The sequence below is a fragment of the Verticillium nonalfalfae genome (assembly GCF_003724135.2).
Source record: "Verticillium nonalfalfae strain VnAa140/NRRL 66861 chromosome Unknown scaffold_21, whole genome shotgun sequence".
NCBI classification, from domain to species: domain Eukaryota; kingdom Fungi; phylum Ascomycota; class Sordariomycetes; order Glomerellales; family Plectosphaerellaceae; genus Verticillium; species Verticillium nonalfalfae.
In genome coordinates, this window is record NW_021167246.1 from 267,480 (window position 1) to 288,653 (window position 21,174).

Genomic DNA, 21,174 nt, shown 5'->3' on the forward strand with positions numbered 1-21,174 from the left:
CACCCCGAGTCCCTACACGTGCGTGTCCGACTCCATCCCACCCATCCCGATCGACAGGACCACACGACGCCATTGTCTCCGAACCCTCGCGCCATCCCCCCGCCAGGCCAGCCCGGATGCTACGTAGCGAGGGTGCGCGCCAGAAGCTGCGGAGCCCATAGACGGTTCGATCGCCATGCTGGGCGTATCCCAGACGGCCAGGGACAAGGCGCACCCCTCCCAGCAGCAGCCTTCGGCCGTCAACACCACGCGCGCGAGCATCGACCGCGATGGCGCCTCTACCGGCAACCTCTACCCCCCGAGCGGGCCCACGAGCAGCAGCGCCAGGAGCCTCGCCGCTTCCGCCGCCAACTTTGCGCCCCGCGGCTCCTCTCTGAACCCCTCCGTCGCCCCAGGCAGCTTCAGCTCCGAACTGCGCAGCCAGATGAACTCGTCCCGGGCCGGGTCCCGTGCTGACCTGTTCAACAATGAAAAGCTGGAGGAGAACGAGGCCACCATGGCCGAGCAGAAGCTGAACGCCCTGCGGGAGCAGCTCAATCGCGAAATGAAGATCAAGGAGGGCAGCGAGAACATGCTGGATGCCCTCAACAGCAAAAAAGCCAAGCAGACCAAGGAGCAGAGGGCCCGCGTCGAGAACGAGCTCAACGCCTCCAACAACAAGATTCGAGAGCTGAGGCAGAGGATAGCGGAGGCGCAGGCCGTCAAGCTACCGCCTTCCACGCCCACGAGGTCGAGGACGGCAGAGCCCGGTGCACATCCGGCGAATGGCTTACGCTCGCCGCATAGCGTGTCACGGAGCGGCGCTGGGTCGGACTTTGACGAGCCTGTCGAACAGTCTCCGACCTTTTCTCTCACTGAGATTCTGCAAGACCTGGAAGTCGAGGGCATGGGACCCGAGTATTATGTCAGCCGTGGAAACGCCCTCGTGGACCTCTTCCGACGTCATCCCAGTCTCAAGTACGACCTGGTCTGGCCCGTCTTCGGACTGCGAATGCAGGTCATGTTGTTGAGCGATGCCAGAGAGGTTGTGGCGGCGGGCTACCGCATGGTTCGCTACGCCATTTCAGATGTCTCGTCGCTGAAGAAGATCAGAAACTTGAATACTGATTATCTGGTCATCACGTAAGTGTGTTCAGACTCGCTTGGAATCCACCCCCAACTGACAAGGCCACAGCTCTCTCATCAAGGACCGCAAGGCAGATCTGGAGCGGGAGCAAGCCCTCAAATTCGTGCGCGCCTTCCTCGACGTCAAGGGCGGCGTCAACGAGATCTCCCGAGCAGTAGTGCGCGCTATAGCCGCTGTAGCTGCGCAAGAGGACGACAGACTGCAGTCCATGTGCGTCGAGACGCTTGCCGAAATCCTCCTCCGTTGCCCGCCGCTGGCCATTGCGTCCGGAGCGCTGCCTCCACTGTCTGAGGCGCTCAACGAGGGCAGCTACAAGTCCCCCGACACGATCGCCAACACGTTCCTGTATCTCTTTGACAATCCGCAACAGCGAAAATACCTACGCTCAGGGTACGATCTCGAGGTCATGTTCACGGCTTTCACCGACCCCACTGCCGGAACCGAGAGCTTGCTCAAGCAGAATTCGAAGGCCATTGCCAGAGTGCTCAGGAGCTGGTCGGGATTCATGGTTCTGGGGATGCACGATTTTCGAGCGATCCGGTCGCTGATGCGGAGTATGGTCCTGCCTCAGCCCATGATCAAGGAAACCGTGGTCGATCTCGTCTTCATCCTCCTGCGCATCAAACCGCCATCGTGGGCCACGTCGTTCTTGGCTGGCCGTCGTTTGACGACGTACGGGAGAGTGGCCAATCTCAAGTCAATATCCACCTCAAACTCGTCAGGAGCCAGTTCAGGCGCACCACCACTGATGGAAGACGAGGCGGTCGAGGAGCAAAGTTTCCTTGACCACTACACGGCCCTGTTGCTCTCGGTCCTGGTCAAATGCGACCTCCTGCCCAATCTGCTTCATGTCGCCAAGAATAGCGAGGCGCCACTGACGAGGAAGACCTGTCTGCTCATCGGAGAGGTGCTGAAGCTTGCAAGCAGACTACTGCCCCAATCAGCCAGCACGCAACTGCCTTTGTTGCCCGAATTGTTTGCTGCTGCGACGCAGTTCAAGGACGATGAACGGTTTATTTCCTCGGGCATTGTCTACCAGATCAGCCAAGTCAGCAAGACTCTGTACAGGATGTCCGATGGGTTGCCCGGCATCGCGTCCCTGTCACACGACAACCTGACCATGCTTGCCGAAGAGCAACAAAAGGGCAACCCGGGTGTCGTTATTCAGGACACGGTCTTCAGGCAACTCCTCGTCGAGTCGAATGTTCTCAACAGCTCAAACTACCTCAAGTGGGATTGGGACACCATTCTCAAGATGATCGATGGCCCCCTCCAGAATGGGAAGCGACTCGACGAGACGATCAGAGTGTCGAAGTTTATGAATCGCATCATGAGTTTCTATCGTCCCTTCAAGAATCGATTTGCGGATCTCAGCAGCAACAAGAACACACAAAAATACGTCCGAATTGGGTGTGCCTTGATGCACACTCTCCTGCAGTCGAACGAGGGTATCGTCTTCTTGCGGGATAGCAAGCTACTCAGGCAGCTGGCAGAGTGTCTTGCGCAGTGTGACCCTGTGAGTGGCGCCCTCGCCTCCTGTCCTGCCCCCCCCCCCCCCCACCCTCCCCCCAAAACTGACAACCCAGCAGAGTAGCGGCCTCACTTCAGCAGATCCCGTGTTCGCCCCGTATCGACTTCAGACCACCCTGTGCGCCGGCTACTTTCCCATGCTGGGTGTCCTTAGCAGCGACCCCAAGGGTCTCGAGCTTCTGCAGCGATGGCGCATGTTCAACATGATGTATCATATCCTGTCGCATAAGCAGCGGCCTGATTTGATCCATCTGCTCCTGCTGAATTTCGACTACACCGTTCCCGGCCACACCAGAGTCCTTCTTGAGCAGGCCTTGACGTCGGGCACCCGAGAGACGCGGATCATAGCGACAAAGGTACTTAGAAAGTATGCGACACGTCCTTTCAACGAGGCCAACCGCAACCACGACAAAGTGGACTGGAAGTGGGCCATCAGGAAACTGGTCGATCAGTTGTACGATCCGGACGTCGAGGTGTGTCGGACCGCCGTGAAGATCCTCGAAAAGTCGTGCAACAAAAAAGCCTACCTCGAGTACGTGGTCCAATGTCGGCCTGCCATGGACCACCTGGGGGAAATGAGCGCGCCGCTTCTTCTGCGCTTCCTGTCGTCATCGAGCGGGTACCACTACCTTGATGGGTTGGATTACATCAGTAACGAGATGGATGACTGGTTTCTCGGGCGCAACGACACATATGTTGACCTCATCGAGACCAGCCTAGCCAAGGCATTTTCCGATCATGCCGACGAGCAGCAGCAGCGGTTGAGCATGGTAGATCAGGCTCAAGCTGAATCCATGGAGCCTGAGAGCCACCTGCCACCGCACTTCTACCGCGAGCTCGCGCGCACAGAGGAGGGCTGCAGGATGCTGAGGGACAAGGGCCATTTCGCCGAGTTTGCCAGCACCATTCGGGACTACGGCATGCAGTCTGCGGATCCTGAGCTCTTGCTCAAGGTCAAGGGATGCATGTGGGCGGTGGGCAACGTGGGGTCCATGGAGCTGGGCGCACCCTTCCTCGAGTCATGCGACGTCGTTCAAGACATCGTCAAGATTGCTCAGGAGCACGACATGATGAGTCTCCGGGGCACTGCCTTTTTCGTACTAGGCCTCATATCGCGCTCCATCCACGGCCTGGAGATTCTCCTGGAGTGCGGATGGGACTCGAACCTCAATAACAGGGGGCATTCGGTCGGTTTCTGCGTTCCAGACAATCTCTCCCGCTTCTTCTCTTACAAGCCGTGGAAGCACACGATTGCCCCGCTCATCCGGCTTCCCGATACGCAGAAGACGATTCTCACGCCTCCGCCGCCGATGCCTGCGAGACCGCCGCTGGAGAAGGAGGAGCTCCCGCCAGCGCATGATGAGGCGGCGACGAACCAAAGGATCGTCGACCTGATTGTGGACCTCAGCAACATCATCCTGTTCAAGCACGCCATCAGCGACTTGAAGCAGCTGAAGCTCCGCAAGGCCCCCGGGTTTAGGAGCCCCAAGCTGTTCAAGAGGATCATCGCCATGCTCGAGTACAACCACTATCGATTGCCAATCAGAAGAATGGTCATTGAGCTGTTCGACAAGAGCGTCTTGCGGACGATTGTGTTCGAGGAAGACACCGATACAGAGGAGGAGGAAGACATGTTGAAACCCAAGAATCGAATCATCGAGGAGGAGGAGAACGCATCGGCATCCGGGGACGAGTCGCGGACTGAGCGCCAGCGCAGCGTCTCCAACGCCACTGACACGCGGTCTGAAGCCCGGTCGAGCCGGGAGGTTGCGGGTGGCCGCGCCATCACAAACAAGTTTGGTGCCGGCGGGTTCGGCACTCACGTCTCGCAATTGGGGGTTGGCTCGAACCCGTCGCGGAACGGCATGGCGCAAGAGGGAGACAGCAGCAGTGAGGAGGAAGAGAGCTCTTCTGACGAGGAGAGCCAGACGGGGGGTCGAGAGGCATCTTGGGCTAGCCAGCCTTGCAGATGAGATACCCAAGTCTTTTAGGGATGACCGTGGGCATGGATTCTTTTGGAGGACTCAAGGGGGGGGTAAAGAAAAGGCAGCCGTTGTACATATGATACCACTGCGGAAGCTGGTCCTGATTTTGCTTGCACGGGGGTTACGCGTGCGACTGGGGACGACGAGATCAGGGGTTGGCTGCATGAGGGATGACGGTGGTGGGATCAACGGCGCCGGGACTGACATGTTGGATTTTTTTTTTTTCCTGTGGCAGCATATAAGCTCGAGCAGGCGCAGTTCGGCTTCGTCGATGATTCATGGCTACGGAAAATCGGGCTGTTTGTCCCTGTCTGGGAGTTTGGGGTCTTTCACGATCCGGCGGTTGGTTTTGTTGAAAATCCAGCAGCCAGATGAATTCAAGATGAAACATGAAAGTCTAAGGCAAACTTCGACTGTGCGGAATTGGGTACTGAAACTATCACACATGAAGCGTCTTTTTTTTTCTTTTTTTTTTTTTGCCTCTGCACTGTCAGGCGGTCGGACAACAGTGTATTAGCCGTGGGAGATGGAAAAGCAAGAGTAAAAGCGAAGAAGTCTCGCTTCCAACGCCCACGGCCCGCCGCGTCCGGTCCGGCTCGACGGCCGATGGAAACCGGTACCGGCGCCGAGAGACTGGGCTCTGCGCCCTTTTTTCTCCACACGTCGTCTGGACATGCTGCATCATCAAGTGCAGCACCCTCCGAATACTCAGCGCAGAATTCACCCCTTGCAGCTTTCCTTTCCACTTTTTGAGACTTTCACTCGTTTCCTGCAGGAGCGCATAACGCAATAATGGCACAGCAGATGGGTCGAGTGCTCGTAATCGCGGGGTCGGACAATTCAGGCGGGGCGTGAGTGACTTTCCTTTCTTGTGACGTACGACGCGTGTCGTGGGAGCTCAGTACGCGGGACCATGGCACGATGACTTTGCTCGAAGCATCAAGGTTTTTTTGGGGGGGCTTCGACAATGACTGACATGTGTACGCAGCGGGCTCGAGGCCGACCAAAAGGTCATCGCCGCCCACGGCTGCTACGCGCAGACGGCGACGACGGCGCTCACGGCGCAGGACACAAAGGGTGTGTACGACATTCACCACGTGCCGGGCGCCTTCCTGCGCAGGCAGATTGACCTCTGCTTCGGAGACGTGGGCGTCGACGTTGTCAAGACGGGCATGCTCGCGTCGGCCGAGACGATCCGCGTTGTGGCGACGGCGCTCGGCGAGCATGCCGCCGCCGCCACCACGACCACGCCGCGAGCGCTTGTCGTCGATCCCGTCATGGTCGCTACGTCGGGCGCCGTGCTGCTGCCGCGCGAAGCGGTCCATGAGCTGCTCGCCGGCCTGCTGCCGCAGACGACGGTGCTGACGCCCAACGTGCCCGAGGCGAGGATGCTGCTGGAGGCGGCGGGGCGGGCGGCCGTCGAGGTGCGTGGCGTGGAGGACTTTGAGACGGTGGGAAGAGCGGTGCTCGAGCTTGGGCCGCATTGGGTGCTCGTCAAGGGCGGGCATGCTCCTCTGACGAAGGACTACAAGGTTGCCGAGACAGAGGAGGAGAATAGCATTGTTGTTGATGTGCTCGTTGGACGTGGTGGTGTTGTAGAGAGGATCGAGAGCGCCTATCAGCGGTCAACGAATACGCATGGCACAGGGTGCTCTCTGGCTTGTGAGTTGTTTTTCTTCTTTGCATTTTGTTTCCTCCTCTTTTCTCCCCCTCCGTGGTCGGGGGGGGGTCCTAGGATGCCACGCTCGGGAGAGGTGCTGACATGAATAAGCGGCCATCGCGAGCAACCTCGCCAAGGGGCTCGATGTGCCCGAGGCAGCCAAGAAGGCGTGCCGCTACATTGAAGGCGCCATCCGAACAGCGCCTGGGTTCGGCCAAGGTCATGGGCCGTTGAACCACTTTCACTCCAACTACTCTCTGCCTTTTGCGCCGTACGTTCACCTCATGGCAAACCTACGTCACGAATGGACGACAAAACAGCACTGACACATCACATAGGGGCCGCTTCATCGACTATCTCCTTGACCGTCCCGACGTTCGCGACGTGTGGAAGACGTTCGTCTACCACCCGTTCGTCATGGGTCTCGGCAACGGCACGCTCCCGCTCGCGTCGTTCAAGGGCTACCTCGTGCAGGACTACCTCTACCTCGTGCATTTTGCGCGGGCCAACGCGCTGGCGTCGTACAAGGCGACGTCGATGGAGGACATTGTGGCCGGCGCGACCATTGTCAATCACATTGCGACGGAGATGGCGCTGCACATTGACTACTGCGCGGGGTTCGGCATCAGCGTGCCGCAGATCGAGGCGACCGAGGAGCACCAGGCGTGCACGGCGTACACGCGGTACGTGCTCGACGTCGGCATGAGCGGCGACTGGATCGGGTTGCAGGTGGCGCTGGCGCCGTGCCTGCTCGGGTACGGGGCCGTGGCGAAGCAGCTGCACGGCGACACGGCGAGTGTGCGCGGCGAGGGCAACGTGTACTGGAAGTGGATTGAGAACTACGTCGCCGAGGACTACCAGCAGGCGCTGCGGACGGGATCCGAGCTGCTCGAGAGGCATGCTGCTCGGCAGAGTCCCGAGGGCATCGAGAGGCTGGCCAAGATTTTCATCCACGGGACCAAGGTTCGTGTTGATTCTGTGACGGGAGCTCTTCTCGTGCCATACGACGATGACGATGATGCTGACGATTTGCAGATGGAGATTGGCTTCTGGGAGATGTTCCCGTGCCAGTAGGCTCGTTTCACTTGCTCAGAGGACGGGAAGAGGGGGCTTCATATTGTCGGGAGCCTCTTGGGGTGAAACTGGGGGTAGATGGGGGGAAAAATGTCCAGGCGGTCTGTTGTTGTTTCGAAGACGTGCTGCCAGCGAAGCATGATGCAAAGTGATAATGTGCACCTGCGTATTGCCTATGCTGTTGAGTTGAAATGGACATCGTCGTCGTCGTATTTGGGGGCAGATGTATGCCTTCAGGTACTGCCTTTCCCATTCCATCTGAACCTGGAGGCACGCGTTGGGTGGTGAGGCAGTCACGAGCAGGTACTTCCTACCTTCTCCTCTGTACCTGGAAGGCACGGCAGATGAAGTACGGGCAGGTGGCAGTGAGGCCCACAGTGACGTGGAGGCCAAACGACATGGCAATTGCCACTGTTTGATTGCCATGAAGAGTGCTTATCAGATAAGCCCTCTGGCTCCACAGACCTAGCCCTAATACGGTATGGCCCGTGACCATCTAGCCACTTCTGTGCTAGCGGCACCTAGCCTGACAGACCCTGCGCCTGAATTTTTTCTTAGCGGCAGGTGCTTGGGCGCTCTGTCGCTCGCTGGGTCGGACAGAGCACCCGGCCAGCACCCAGACAGGGCAGGAACAGGCAGAGAAAAAAAAAAATCGGCCCTGCCCAACGCCTCCCCCCGAAACGCCGTTTTCCCTTTTGTACCCCAAAGAACTCTTTCCCTCCCTCGGACCCTTCTTCCATCCTTTATCCTTCCCTCATCTCTCCATCCCCCACTCATCACTTTCCCTCTCTCTCCCTCTCTCTCCCATCAACAACAACATTCCCTCCACGCATCACTCGTGCGACTCTTGTTTTCTTCTTCCTCGTGTTCAACAGGAAGATCGTCGCGCGCTCTTGATCAAACACATACACTTCCTTTCGTTGTCCGTTCTTCTTCGCGCCAGTCTCATCCAGGCGACGCGATTCCTTCCTCCCGCCCAATCTACGACTCTTCAACAACACAAACAATAATCATGTCTGGCGGCTACGGCGGCGGTGGTTACGGCGGCGGTGGTGGCGGCTACGGTGGTGGCGGCGGCGGCGGCTACGGCGGTGGTGGTGGTGGTGGTTACGGCGGCGGTGGTCGCGGCGGCTACGGAGGTGGTCGCAACGACCGCGACCGTGGTGATGACCGTGGTGGCTACGGCGGCGGCGGAGGCGGCTATGGGTATGTTCATCCCCTCTTGTTGCATCTTCCCATCTCCAGGAGACGATCAGTATGACTGACCTTTTCCCAACAGCGGCGGTTACGGTGGTGGCGGCGGCGGCTACGGTGGTGGTGGTGGTGGTGACCGCATGTCCAACCTCGGTGCCGGTCTGCACAAGCAGGAATTCGGTTCGTCAATCCCTTTCCATTCCTACGCGCTCATGACACCTTCTAACAAGCCTCCAGACCTTGCTTCTCTTCCCAAGTTCGAAAAGTCGTTCTACAAGGAGCACCCCGATGTTGCTACTCGCAGCGACGCCGAGGTCGAGTCCTTCCGCAAGAAGCACCAGATGACCATTGCTGGCAACGACATCCCCAAGCCCGTCGAGACCTTCGACGAGGCCAACTTCCCTCGCTACGTTATCGACGAGGTCAAGGCCCAGGGCTTCCCTGCGCCCACCGCCATTCAGTCCCAGGGCTGGCCCATGGCCCTCTCCGGTCGCGACGTCGTCGGTATTGCCGAGACGGGTTCCGGAAAGACGCTTACTTACTGCCTTCCTGCCATCGTCCACATCAACGCCCAGCCTCTCCTCGCCCCCGGCGACGGCCCCATCGTCCTCGTCCTCGCGCCCACCCGTGAGCTGGCTGTCCAGATTCAGCAGGAGATTGCCAAGTTCGGCAAGTCGTCCCGCATCCGCAACACGTGCGTCTACGGTGGTGTCCCTAAGGGCCCTCAGATCCGCGACCTGTCTAGGGGTGTCGAGGTCTGCATCGCCACGCCCGGACGTCTCATCGATATGCTCGAGGCTGGCAAGACCAACCTTCGTCGCGTCACCTACCTCGTTCTCGACGAGGCTGATCGCATGCTTGACATGGGTTTCGAGCCCCAGATTCGCAAGATCATCTCGCAGATCCGCCCCGACAAGCAGACTGTCATGTGGTCCGCCACGTGGCCCAAGGAGGTCCGCGCCCTCGCCAGCGACTTCCTCGACGACTTCATCCAGGTCAACATCGGCTCCATGGACCTCGCCGCCAACCACCGCATCACCCAAATTGTCGAGGTTGTCTCGGAGAGTGAGAAGCGCGACCGCATGATCAAGCATCTCGAGAAGGCTATGGAGAACAAGGAGAACAAGGCCCTCGTATTCGTCGGCACCAAGCGCGTCGCTGACGAGATCACTCGCTTCCTCCGCCAAGATGGCTGGCCCGCCCTGTCCATCCACGGCGACAAGCAGCAGAACGAGCGTGACTGGGTCCTCGACCAGTTCAAGACGGGCAAGAGCCCCATCATGGTGGCCACGGACGTGGCTTCGCGTGGTATCGGTATGTCCCTGATCTCCCCCCCCTCCCCTCTCCCCCTCCCCCGGCAACGTCCAGCAAACGCCTGCTGCTGCGCTTTACTCTTTTGTCTAGGGGCTTTCTTCATTGCGCAATCTTGCCTGATATCCTCGTGCCTGTTTGGTTCTCACTGTGTGGAGTCTTGGTCTCCAGTGTGGTGGCGGCGCTCTCCTGCTCTCTGCTACACTCGATGGTCGACCCTTGTACCGCCAGCCTACTCTGCTCAGGCTACAGCTCATGCTCCAGTTCATGGTATAGCGCATGGTACAAGCGGTGACATGGCATCTCTTGATCTCGTCAAGCTGTCGTCGTCGTCTCACACACACAAAAAGTCTTCTCGAGTCTGAGGACTCCAGTTGTACTGAACCCTTATGGATGGCATTTGGACGCATTTGGACAGCCCTGTCTGCCGCAGAGTCAAAGACACAGCCCGATGTATTCGGCTGTCGTCCTAGGTTCCATGCTGGAACGTTGCTACACAAACCCCCGTGACCCGCATGCTAACCCTCTTGCCTCAAGATGTCCGCAACATCACTCACGTCATCAACTACGACTACCCCAACAACTCGGAGGACTACATCCACCGTATCGGCCGTACTGGTCGTGCCGGTGCCACGGGTACCGCCATTACCCTCTTCACCACTGACAGTGAGTTTTTCCCCCTGCCGCACTCCCGATCCGCACCAGCACAAGTCTTGCTAACTCGCATGATCAGACTCCAAGCAGGCTCGTGACCTCGTCAACGTTCTACGTGAGGCCAAGCAGGAGATTGACCCTCGCCTCGCTGAGATGACTCGCTTCGGTGGTGGTGGTGGTGGCGGTCGCTACGGCGGATGGCGTGGCGGCCGCGGCGGCGGTAGAGGTAGGTCGCGCTACTGAACGCCGAGGGGACGGTTTTGTTGACAAACAATCCTAGCCAACGCCAACAGCCAGCCCATGGGAAACCGCCGCTGGTGATCGTGTAGACGTGTCGTCCCGTACGCGCGCCTCGTGCCACCCTGGGGCCTCATCATACCCCCCCTAAAAGCATTTATGGATTCAAACAAACCCGGCGTTAGGTTTAGAGGATGGATGGATTAGACTTTGACCTCCATGTCCTACGTCTGGCAGGGTTCGCCAGGCGTTTTTTTTTATTCTGTTTCACTTTATTCCCTTGCTTTTCAAAGTTGTTGCGCGCTCGGGTATTGCATCGAGACTTGAGATGAGTAAGGAGAGGTGGCTATGGCTGTCGTGGTCGTCGCTCACAGAAGGAGGCTATTCGAGTTGTTTCCAGATAGTCCAATGAGCCGCAGTAATGCTTATGACGATTGACCAAGACGTAGTATGTGGTGATTCCTTGACATTTGGTGAGGTACGGGGATGCTCTTCAGTATGTCTACACTAGTCCAGAATCGTTAGGGAGGATATACTTCATGTCTTAATTAATCTATAGAGTGATATGTTCCCGAACACCACACAAGGAGGAGCACAAAAGAAGGAAAAATAAGAACAACAAGCTAAACGCCCAGGTTCTGCGCCTCGCACATCTTGGCATACATGCCCCCACGGCGCACAAGCTCCTCGTGCGTGCCGACCTCGACGACGGCGCCACCAAAAAAGACAAAGATGCGGTCGGCGGCACGGATGGTCGACAGCCGGTGGGCGACGGCGACGGTGACGCGGCCGCGGCCGTCTGCGCGCGGCGCCGACGCCTGCGCGAGGGCAGCCTGCACGACGCGCTCCGACTCGGTGTCGAGCGCGCTCGTGGCCTCGTCGAGCAGCAGGACCGCGGGGTCGCGCACGAGGGCCCGCGCGATGGCGACGCGCTGCCGCTGGCCGCCCGACAGCTGCTGGCCGCCGCCCTGGCCGCAGGGCGTGTCGAGGCCCTCGGGCAGCGAGGCGATGAAGGTCCAGGCGTTGGCGGCGCGGCAGGCCTGTTCGATCTGGGCGTCTGTTGTTGCTGGCGCGGAACCTGGCGATGCAGTTGACGACGGCGGTGATGACGACGACTCCGGGAGGCCGTGGGCTATGTTGTCGCGGATCGTGCCTGGGAAGAGCGTCGGCTCTTGCTGCACGAGGGCGACGTTTTGGCGGTAGAGGGCCGGGTTCAGGGCTGGGAGCGGGTGGCGCCGTCGACGGTGATGGTGCCTGACGTCGGGTCGTAGAAGCGGTTCAGGAGGGAGATGAGGGTGCTTTTGCCGCAGCCGGAGGCGCCGACAAAGGCGACGAATTCGCCGGGGCTGATCTGTTTGGGCTTGTTAGGCACGGTGTGGTTTCGGATGGGGGGAAGAGGGGGCGAAGACAAGCGTACGGTGAGGGAGACGCCTTGGAGGATGCGAATGTCGGGGGCTGTGGGATAGGAGAACCTGATCTTGTCGAGCTCGAAGGATTGGCAGCCTTCTGCCGGTGCCATGTCGCGGTTGTCGTCCGTCTCGCGGATGATGGGCTCGAGGTCTCGCAGCCAGAAGTAGTAGTTGGCGGCCTGGATGGCCTTGGAGAAACCTGCAGACGCGGTCAGCCGGGCGTGTTGTCAGGGGGTTTGCGGCCTGTATGGAAAGGTGACCGCTCACTGCTCGAGAAGCTGAACATTTGTCCGGCGCCTTGTCCTGAAAAGTACACAGCCATGAACGAGGCGATGAACTGGTAGAAGGTGACCTTTTCCTCGAAGATGAGTTTCGATCCCCACCTAGACAGTCGTCACGTCAGCACATACGCGTTCCACGCAAGACGCATCATGCTCGGAGATGGACAGGACGACGTACCAGAAGCCCAGACTCAGGATGAAATACTCGATCGACTGCGTCAGCGCAAACCAAATCATCATGTTGAACAGCCCCGGCAGCGCATTATGGATGGCCGCATCAAGCTCCTCAGCATAATGTGCGAGGACGGTCTGCTCGATGGCGAGCGATGAGACAGTCCGGATGGCTGTCGTCGTCTCTGACGCCACAGAGGAGCTGGCAGCGTACCGCTTGCCCATGTCTGCGTCGATCTTGGCCTCGAGGCGAACCCGAGCATATCCCGCGACGAGCATCGGTGGGAGCCCGACAAAGACGCCAATGACGGCGACGCGCCACGAGATGGCCAGGGCGAGGATGGCACTGATGAGGACGTTGATGCCGGCAATGGTGATGAGACCAACATTCATGCCCATCAGCTCGAATATCGACTGCGGGTACGAGTCGAGCTTGCTCATCAGGGACCCGACCGTGTTCTCCGGGCGGTCGAAGAAGCGGAGGTCCTGCTTGAGGATGCAGTCAAAGAGCTCGTGGCGCGTCCGCCGGGTGAGGACTTGGCCGATCATGTTGCACGCCCAGCCCATGACGAAATAGGCCACGAAGCAGCCGAGGCCCATGACGAAGAACATGAGGGCAAAAAAGTTGCCCCGCGAGACCATGTTGGGCGACGAGGCCGTGTCGAGAACCTGCGCCAGCAAGATGGCTTGGCCGGGGAAGATGGCGGCTGTTTCGTCAGGTCAGCGGCCTTTGAGACGGAGTGATCTGGTCTCGTGGTGTACGCACCTCCTGCCACGCAGGTCACAAGAGTCAAGATGTACCATGAGCGCAGCTCCGGGGTGAGTTTCACCAGCTTGGCGATGGTTTGGAAGAAACCGAGGGGCTTGTATAAATCAAAATCTTCACGCGCCTGCAGAGCCGCAAGCTCTGACGTCTCTCGTGTGTGCGTCTTGGTGAGGGCCAACCTCGGTTCAAGGTCCGACTCGACACTGTCATCTTCGACCGCCGTCTTGCTCGACGCGGCATCGCTGGACGGCGCCAGGTCCTGGGCGCGGACCAACTTTGCGTAGAGACCGCCTTGGTTGCAGAGCTCCTCGTGGGTGCCCTGCTCGGCGATGCGGCCGTGGGACATGACGACAATGTTGTCGGCGCCGCGGATCGTGGCGAGCTTGTGCGCGATCGTAATAGTGGTGCGGTTCCTCGAGGCGTTGTCGAGGGCTTTCTGGACGATGCCTTCGGCCTGAGGGTCGAGCGCGCTCGTGGCTTCGTCGAGAAGCAGGATCTTTGGTTCCGAGATGATGCTCCGCGCGATGGCGATCCTCTGCTTCTGACCGCCCGAGAGAAGACTACCTCTTTGTCCGATGGGGGTGTCGTAGCCCTGGGCTAGGTCGGTGATAAAGTCGTGTGCGAAAGCCAGCTCGGCGGCGTTCTGTACTCGTCGCTTCTTCTCTTCGGTAGAGGCATCTTCCCAGGCTGTTCCGATGAGCCCCTTGACTATGTTGTCAAAGACGGTGCCATTGAAGAGAACCGGTTCCTGGACAAGGTCAGCCAACGTGCCACTGGGCCTTGTAATCGAAGACAAGAAGAAGTGCCATGCTCTCTTCGTCGCAGACATGGGTTCTTACCTGTTGTACAAGACGGATATTTGTCCTCAGCCACCTCAGGTTGAGGTCGCCGAGGCCGATGCCGTCAAGCGTGATTCTTCCCTGACGTGGGTCATACCAGCGTTCCAGGAGGCCAATGATGGTGCTTTTGCCAGATCCGCTGGGTCCCTATACCCGTGTCAGAGTCGTGTCGACACAGCACTCTCAGCACTAGCCATGACTTACCACCAGAGCAGTGACTTTGCCAGCCGGAACGCGGAGGGTGAAGTCCTGCAGAACCGTCGCCTCAGGTCTGTTGGGATAGGCAAAAGTGACATTCTGGATCTCAATGTTCCCCGCGACGTGGCGAGGCTTCTCGCCATGTTCGCCAAACGGATCAATTGCAGACTCACGGTCGATGAGCGTGAAGAGCTCGGCGGCGGCCGTCGCCGCGCGGCCAAAGGCCAGCATATGAGGTGCAATCGACGTGATCATCATGGCCGCAATGACGATAGAGAAGACAACCCTGACTCGACATCAGTCCGGGAACGCACGACGGACCAAACGCGGCCGGAATACTTACGTGAAGACGACGCCAATGTCGTCAATCGCGCCCCTGTCGACCATGTTGATGCCCTGCCAGAAGGCCAGGCCCATGCCGCAGTACAGCACGGAGTATTCGCCACCAAAGAGGATGCCGTAGAGAACGTTCTTTTTCATGCCGCGTTTGTACGCATCGTCGAGGAACTCGGCCTTGTACTTGGCGACGAGGCGGTTTCGCAAGCCAAACGCATGGACGGCACGGATGCCGCCGAGAATGCTCTCGCTGTAGCTACCAGCCTGGCCGTACACCTGAAGCATTCCCGTCTCCACGATAACGTCCAGCCATGCGACCAGGCCGCTGATCAGGAGGAGGGCCGGGATGATGCAGGAGATGATCAGAGTGAGTTTCCAGTCGGCGATAAACGCCACGACAAAGGCGGCGATGAACGTCGACATGGCCTGGACGAAGAGACCGAGCTTCTCGGCGGTGCCGGACTGGATGAGCTTGCCGTTCGTCGTTGCCTGCATGGCTATGGAGCCGCTGGCTCCCTGGTCGAAGAAGGCAATCTCCTGGCTCAAGGCGGCGCGGAGGTAGGCGCAGCGAATGTTTCGTGTCATGCGGTGAGCAACATATGTGAAGAGGGACGCGTAGATATAGGTGCCACAGAATCGCGCAATGCCAATGTATACGAATCGAAGGCTTGAAATGAGGATGGATCAGATCATCGCCAGTCAAGCTGTCAGGGAGCAAAAGTACTCACGCTGCCGTCTGTACACGAGACATGAATCCATCTGGAAAGAGCCCACCGTCCGTGGCGTTGCCCAGAATGGTGACAAAGTTGCCTAGAACAACATTGACGAGAGCAAGGGCCACTCCAGAGGTTATGGCAGCGATGATAGCCACCGCCTCGAGGGCATACAGTTGTACGTCTCCATTTGTGAAGATACGCTGGGCAGACATGTCAGCATGAGGTTTCCTGGTTGAACGGTGGCCTTCAGGGGCGCATACCAAATAGGCCTTGAGGCCTGAAGGAGTGGGAGGCTCTGTATAGGCGGTAGCGTTTGAAGATTTCTCCGCGACGTTCGCGGCAGTCATGTTTGCCTATGAAGGGACGACCAATGTCTATGAGAACATTGACAGTAGAGGTGGGTGAAATGACTGTCCCGAGTTTCTGTCGAAATACGTCGCCATATACGTGAGCAGAGTGGCCCGAACAGTCCTCCTGCAGAGCCCGGGGCCAAGACTATATACGGACACATCACTACTTACACAGGCCCGAAGGCATCGGCATCACCTCCGTTTCAATTCGGGGCCGCATCTCGCGGGCTGCGCAGCTGTGGATGACCCAGTCTGAAGGAGTGACGGAGGCTCCGACAACCGACGTCGTCCTCGATACTCTCCATACTTGGCGTAGATTAGCTAATCAGTTTTGTCAGATGACGGTCTTTCGGAGGCTCCGGCCGCCGTCATCAACGTCAGCTCTCGTTGTTCACGGCCTCCGGGGGCCACTGACTGTCGACCGATGAGTCTTGCGCAGTAGATCAAAGGATTTGCGCCGCATGGTCGTCTTTGCGAAAGCTCCGAACTCCGTCATCTTGCGACTGGCGCCCTGAGCGTCTCACTCAGCCATGGACGAAGGGGAGGGCAGTGACACGAACCCTGCCGGCGAAGCGGGGAATGAATTATCGCTGGCTGTGAGTCTGCTTTTCCGATCATTTGCTAACATTTGTCTTGTTGATGTGTCTACGAGGAGAAAATAGTGCTGATTTCAGAGTACCTAGTGCGACCGATGTCGTCGGCGAAAGGTAAGGCAAGCTTTAGCGAGGCTACTGTCACACGGCTCCAGGTCGCGCTCATGAGCAAGCGGGCTATCACTCACACACCGTACCTTAGATCAAGTGTAGTAGAGGGCATCCATGCCAGAAATGTTTGGCTTTAGAATTATCTTGCACCTACGAGTTGGGCTATAAGCCAAGAATTCGTAGGCAGCGTGTCAGGGTCTCGAATGATTTGTAGCTGCACTCACCCAACCCCACAGGGAGAAAAGGGCATAGCTAAATATCCACTGCAGAGAGCAAAATATTGAGCACATCGCGAAGACGGTCGACGACTTGAAGTACATGCTACAGAAGCTTCATCACGAGCATCAGCCGGGTTCAAGCCCAGGTCCTACCCAGCACGGCGCTGCCTCAGCTGCCACCTCGACGCGACCGTCTCCGACTTCGGTTCAAACCCCTGTTATCGGATCTGGCAGGTCACCGGCAGTGCTTCAGTCAGAGTTCGGCGGCGAGTCTTCCATCTCTGCGCATGCATTGTTCGCCACGGCTTTCCTTCAGAATGTGGTCGGTAACAGCCCTTCCCCGAGGGTCACTGTGGAAATGGCACCTGTCATGCAGACCCTAAGCAGCATTGCCGATGCTCAGAATCAGACAGCCGACTCCTCAGAAACCTTGTTTCCGCACGCCAGGCCGCTGGAGGACGGGAGAAAACCAGTCAACTTCCCTACGCCGGCAGCCGACAAGGTTTTTGGCTGTCTACGTATGGCTCAAGGTGCGTTTCTGCCGCTACGTCTCCTGGTACCAGATTCTAACCTCAATGGCAGAACATGACATGGTGGAGGCCTTGTGGCTGCCCGAGTTTGAGTCCATGGGCCATTTCACAGAATATGTCATCAGAGTCTGCTCCCCCGGGCCATCGTCTGAAGCAGAGCTCATCATCTTCAACACGGGCATGTTCTGGCTGTTTCTCGAGTGCGCCAGTTTTATGGAAGATGAAGACGAGATGAATGATTATACCGCGCAATCATATCTTTGCCGGGATAACCTTGAAACGCTGCTGGCTCATTTGGGATATCACGTACCAAATACCATGGATTACATCTACGCGCTGAATATGGCGGTCAGTACAGTATAGTTGTTTTCCGGCAGCATCAAAAGCCGCCCCATACTTCCCCTCCGTGTTTCTTCCCTCCGAAACTTAACTACTGAACTACTGATCACGCGCTGACCTGACAGACCACCTACTGTCTCCAAACCATCAAGACGACAGCCGCATGGTCCTTCATCTCGAAGAGTGCACACGCCTGTCAGGCCCTCGGCCTGCACAGCGCTGTCTCGCTCCATCCAGCTTCGTCCGCGCAGCAGGTGAGGAATTTTCGGCTCTTCTGGGCCGTATATGGGAGCGAAAAGGGGCTTGCCTTGCGTTTGGGCCGCTCCTCCAACATTCGCGACAGTGACATCACCATTCCGCGCCCCAAACAACCGACAGGACCCGACTTGCTCATCAACAAACTGACGCCGCTGTGGACGCAAGCAGGGGCCCTACAGGGCCGGCTCTACGATGAAATCTACAGTCTGGGGGCGTTTCTCCAGCCGCAGCAAGTCCGCTACGAGCGGGCACGCACGCTAATCGATGACCTCAAGAGCCTAAGGGAGGCATCCGAGGCGCTGGAGGTTCGTCGTTCACCAGAGCACGTCAACCCGATGCATGCATGTCGCGCTGACCGTGTTCGCTCACAGAGAGAAATCGTCAGCCAGGCAGGGCGCGGCGGCCAATCTCCCCTCTCGGAGCTCACCTGGCGCGCAGATCGGATCGCGTACCTTTCCATGCTGACGCTGGCCTATCGAAGCCTCCCGCCGACGGAACCCTTTATCTCTTCATTTGCAGCGGAGTGCATCGCCACGGCGCGCCAGGCTCTCGACGAGCATGAGCAGTGCCTCAAAGCCCTGACCCAGACGCAAACCGTCAAGACATCGGCTTACATTGTCCTCTTCATCGACTGGCAAGCTAAACCCCTCCCCCCCCCCCGCTTTCCTACTCTGGTGTCTTTGAAACGGGCTCTTAAGTCGCAATGCAACGGGGGCAGCTGACGTTGGAGAAACCAGGTCCCTCCTACAAACCCCCTTCGTGCCCTTCACCATCCTGTTCTGCCACGCCATCGAAACGTCAAGCAGGGCAGATCTCCAGGTCCTGCGCAGCTTCCTCGATACCCTCGAGGGAACGGCCTACTCGTCGCGCCACCTCTCTACCCAGAACCAACTGCGCCTCTTCCAGGCCCTCTACAGCGTCGCCGTGCGCTACATCTCGGTCCAGGAGAGCAGTTCCCTGCAGGTGGACGCCTGGAGCACGGGAGGCGACGGGAGCGGGAGCGGCACCGGCACCGTCACCAGCGGCGGGGTGGCGCCCGCAGGTCAGACGTCGGTGCCTTTTTCGAGTCAGAGCATGGCGTTCACGCCTGGCGAGGTGGCGGCACAGACGGCCGAGGATCAGTTCATGGCGAACCTAGGGCTGCAGGTTGACTCATCGGGCAATCCTCTGGCGAGCTGGTTTGCGAGTAATCAGCAGCTGATGAGGATACTGGAAAATTCATGACATGACACGCAAGATAGCAGACTAGCATCACGGGTGGCGGGGAAAAGAGCATGCGGAAGGAAGATGGCTGAAAAGAAGGTCCAAGGCGTTCTGAGTTTTTTTTTTCATTTTTTTTTCAGGTTTCGATGATCGATCGACCAGCACCATTCTTTATCTATAATGCCCTGTAAACCAATTTCGAAAAAAAAAAAAACTACTCTGAAGAATATCATAAAGGCTTCGATAACACGGTATGTTTCGTGATTTGGTTTGGGTTACATTCAAATCCTGCCCAGTTTGTCAGGGTTTACCCGAGGAGACGCGCGCAAAACGCGCCAAAATAGTGCAACCGAGAGCCTCCTCAAGGTAAAACCTTATCGTGTCCCAAAAGATCATCAACGTCGTATAACTGAATGGTAAACGCGTCACTGTGCGTGGCATGTCAGATCACTTCACGTCATGATCGGCCACACATCACGTAAGGAAACACAGGATCTCCTTACACGGGATCGTATCACCAACAAAGAGTCTGGACCACAACCGCCGAGGAACAGGGAATCGAACACGCGGGCGCGCCCTCGCGCAGGCGGCGGCGGAGCCTGAAACCCACTCCCTTCTCTATCCCTTCTCAGATGGGCTCATGACCGTCCCGAAACCAAACGTGCAGAGCACGTAGCCCGCTCATGTCCTCCCTTACATCCCGCCGCCCATCCACGACTTGTCACATATCATGACACAGTGGACACAACCGTCCCGTCGGAAGCGGACATGACCCCGTAGGTAAAAAAGCGACAAGAGACAGCAGCCTCGGCACACTCCAACCAACCGCCACCCCGAACAGGGCGTGGTAGGTAGGCCCGCTCTCTCCATCCCCCCCTACAAGGACAATAGGCGGGCAGAGAGGTCGCCTCTCCCTCCGCCGAGCTGAGCCGCCGGACTCGCCGGACGTCCTCACACACACGCCTTCTGAGACCGCCGATCAGCGAAGATTCCCGCGCCCGGCTACAGATGGTCGCGTTCTTGTCAGGCTCCTCTTCTTCTCCCACCCCCCCTTGGCTGTACCGCCAATCTATCTGCCTTGCCCCCAAAGCAGAATTGGTTCGCATGGAAGACCGAGACAGGCACAGAAAACCCAGGGTACAGAGCTACGTCGACGAGAGCTGAAAGAGAGACGCGCACGCGCAGGTGCACATACCTCCCTCCTTCCCTTCCCGGCCGAGTTGACTTGGAAAGATCGACGTGATCTGTACGCATCAGGGCTCGTAGTGGGCTGGGGAGGGCAAGGTGCTGGCGGGCGGGCATCCAAAGCGGGAACGCGCTGTCTCTGTCTCTCAAACATACGCACGCATCGTGGAGAGGGGAATAAGAAGGGGAGAGAGGGGGGCGCTTCGGCATGTCAGCGAACTGAGGGAAGCATGGAGGCAAAAAAAACAAGACAGGTTCTAGTCTGGTTGGTGATCCGGCATGCGAGAGACACCAAAACGAGGGACGCAGATGGCGGGTTTGTGATATGTGACCAGACGGCAGAGACGCACGTTTTGCCGGTTCGTCTGTCCGCCGTAAGAGCTACCTCCGGCGGTGCTGTCCAGGCGAGCCAACGCAGCCCGGCGCAGACCAGGTCGACGGGTTACCGCTGTCGCGTCGCACAAGGGTGACGGAGCGCTGGGTGCTTCTTGTGGGCTTTTCCCCCTTCACACTCTTTCGCTTTCGCTGGTTCGCTAAAAATGGGCGCGTTCACTGCTTGCTTCTGCCGTCGTTCGCAGATGCACTGCCCTTTGCGGCGATCGCTGTGCCCTCTTCCATCTATGGCTCCCCCAAGTCCCCAGTCTCCAATCTCTCCAGCAGCGGTCCAAAGAGTAACTGTACGAGCAAACCCCTGCCGTGTCCTCTGATGAAGCTCGCTTCTCAGCTCCCAAACACGTAAATCTATCTGCGTCCAATCTGGAGCACATCGTGATGAGCAATGGGCTTTTTTCTGCCCACCCTGCACTCATGTCACGTCACACTCGTACTCGATGTACTGTAGGCACGTCTTTCAGCTCAGGGAGGTTGGCACATGTACCAAGTGCTTCTTCCCACCGGGAA

At 58.2% G+C, this 21,174-nt stretch overlaps 5 protein-coding genes across 5 annotated transcripts; 4 read left to right on the forward strand and 1 right to left on the reverse strand.

Annotated features, from left to right (window-relative positions):
• Positions 1 to 175: 175 nt before the first annotated feature.
• D7B24_003828 (uncharacterized protein) lies at positions 176 to 4,629 on the forward strand (the record flags this gene model as incomplete). The annotated part of the gene is made up of 3 exons (XM_028638014.1): positions 176 to 1,122; positions 1,175 to 2,642; positions 2,716 to 4,629. The coding sequence occupies 3 exons, from the start codon at positions 176 to 178 to the stop codon at positions 4,627 to 4,629; spliced, it is 4,329 nt and encodes a 1,442-aa protein (XP_028497165.1).
• An 804-nt stretch (positions 4,630 to 5,433) lies between these two features.
• On the forward strand, positions 5,434 to 7,375 carry D7B24_003829 (uncharacterized protein; the record flags this gene model as incomplete). The annotated part of the gene is made up of 4 exons (XM_028638015.1): positions 5,434 to 5,492; positions 5,630 to 6,303; positions 6,413 to 6,572; positions 6,640 to 7,375. The coding sequence occupies 4 exons, from the start codon at positions 5,434 to 5,436 to the stop codon at positions 7,373 to 7,375; spliced, it is 1,629 nt and encodes a 542-aa protein (XP_028497166.1).
• A 1,012-nt stretch (positions 7,376 to 8,387) lies between these two features.
• DBP2 (ATP-dependent RNA helicase dbp2) lies at positions 8,388 to 10,855 on the forward strand (the record flags this gene model as incomplete). The annotated part of the gene is made up of 6 exons (XM_028638016.1): positions 8,388 to 8,581; positions 8,655 to 8,749; positions 8,807 to 9,883; positions 10,418 to 10,546; positions 10,614 to 10,760; positions 10,815 to 10,855. The coding sequence occupies 6 exons, from the start codon at positions 8,388 to 8,390 to the stop codon at positions 10,853 to 10,855; spliced, it is 1,683 nt and encodes a 560-aa protein (XP_028497167.1).
• Positions 10,856 to 11,394: 539 nt separating this feature from the next.
• Positions 11,395 to 15,834, reverse strand: D7B24_003831 (uncharacterized protein; the record flags this gene model as incomplete). Its single annotated transcript, XM_028638017.1, has 10 exons — positions 11,395 to 11,946; positions 12,015 to 12,379; positions 12,448 to 12,563; positions 12,640 to 13,339; positions 13,399 to 14,146; positions 14,238 to 14,384; positions 14,442 to 14,721; positions 14,779 to 15,438; positions 15,500 to 15,687; positions 15,748 to 15,834. The coding sequence occupies 10 exons, from the start codon at positions 15,832 to 15,834 to the stop codon at positions 11,395 to 11,397; spliced, it is 3,843 nt and encodes a 1,280-aa protein (XP_028497168.1).
• Positions 15,835 to 16,476: 642 nt separating this feature from the next.
• Positions 16,477 to 19,110, forward strand: D7B24_003832 (uncharacterized protein; the record flags this gene model as incomplete). Its single annotated transcript, XM_028638018.1, has 6 exons — positions 16,477 to 16,544; positions 16,811 to 17,289; positions 17,342 to 17,637; positions 17,754 to 18,191; positions 18,258 to 18,562; positions 18,624 to 19,110. 6 exons carry the CDS (start codon positions 16,477 to 16,479, stop codon positions 19,108 to 19,110), a joined length of 2,073 nt encoding a protein of 690 aa, XP_028497169.1.
• Positions 19,111 to 21,174: the final 2,064 nt, after the last annotated feature.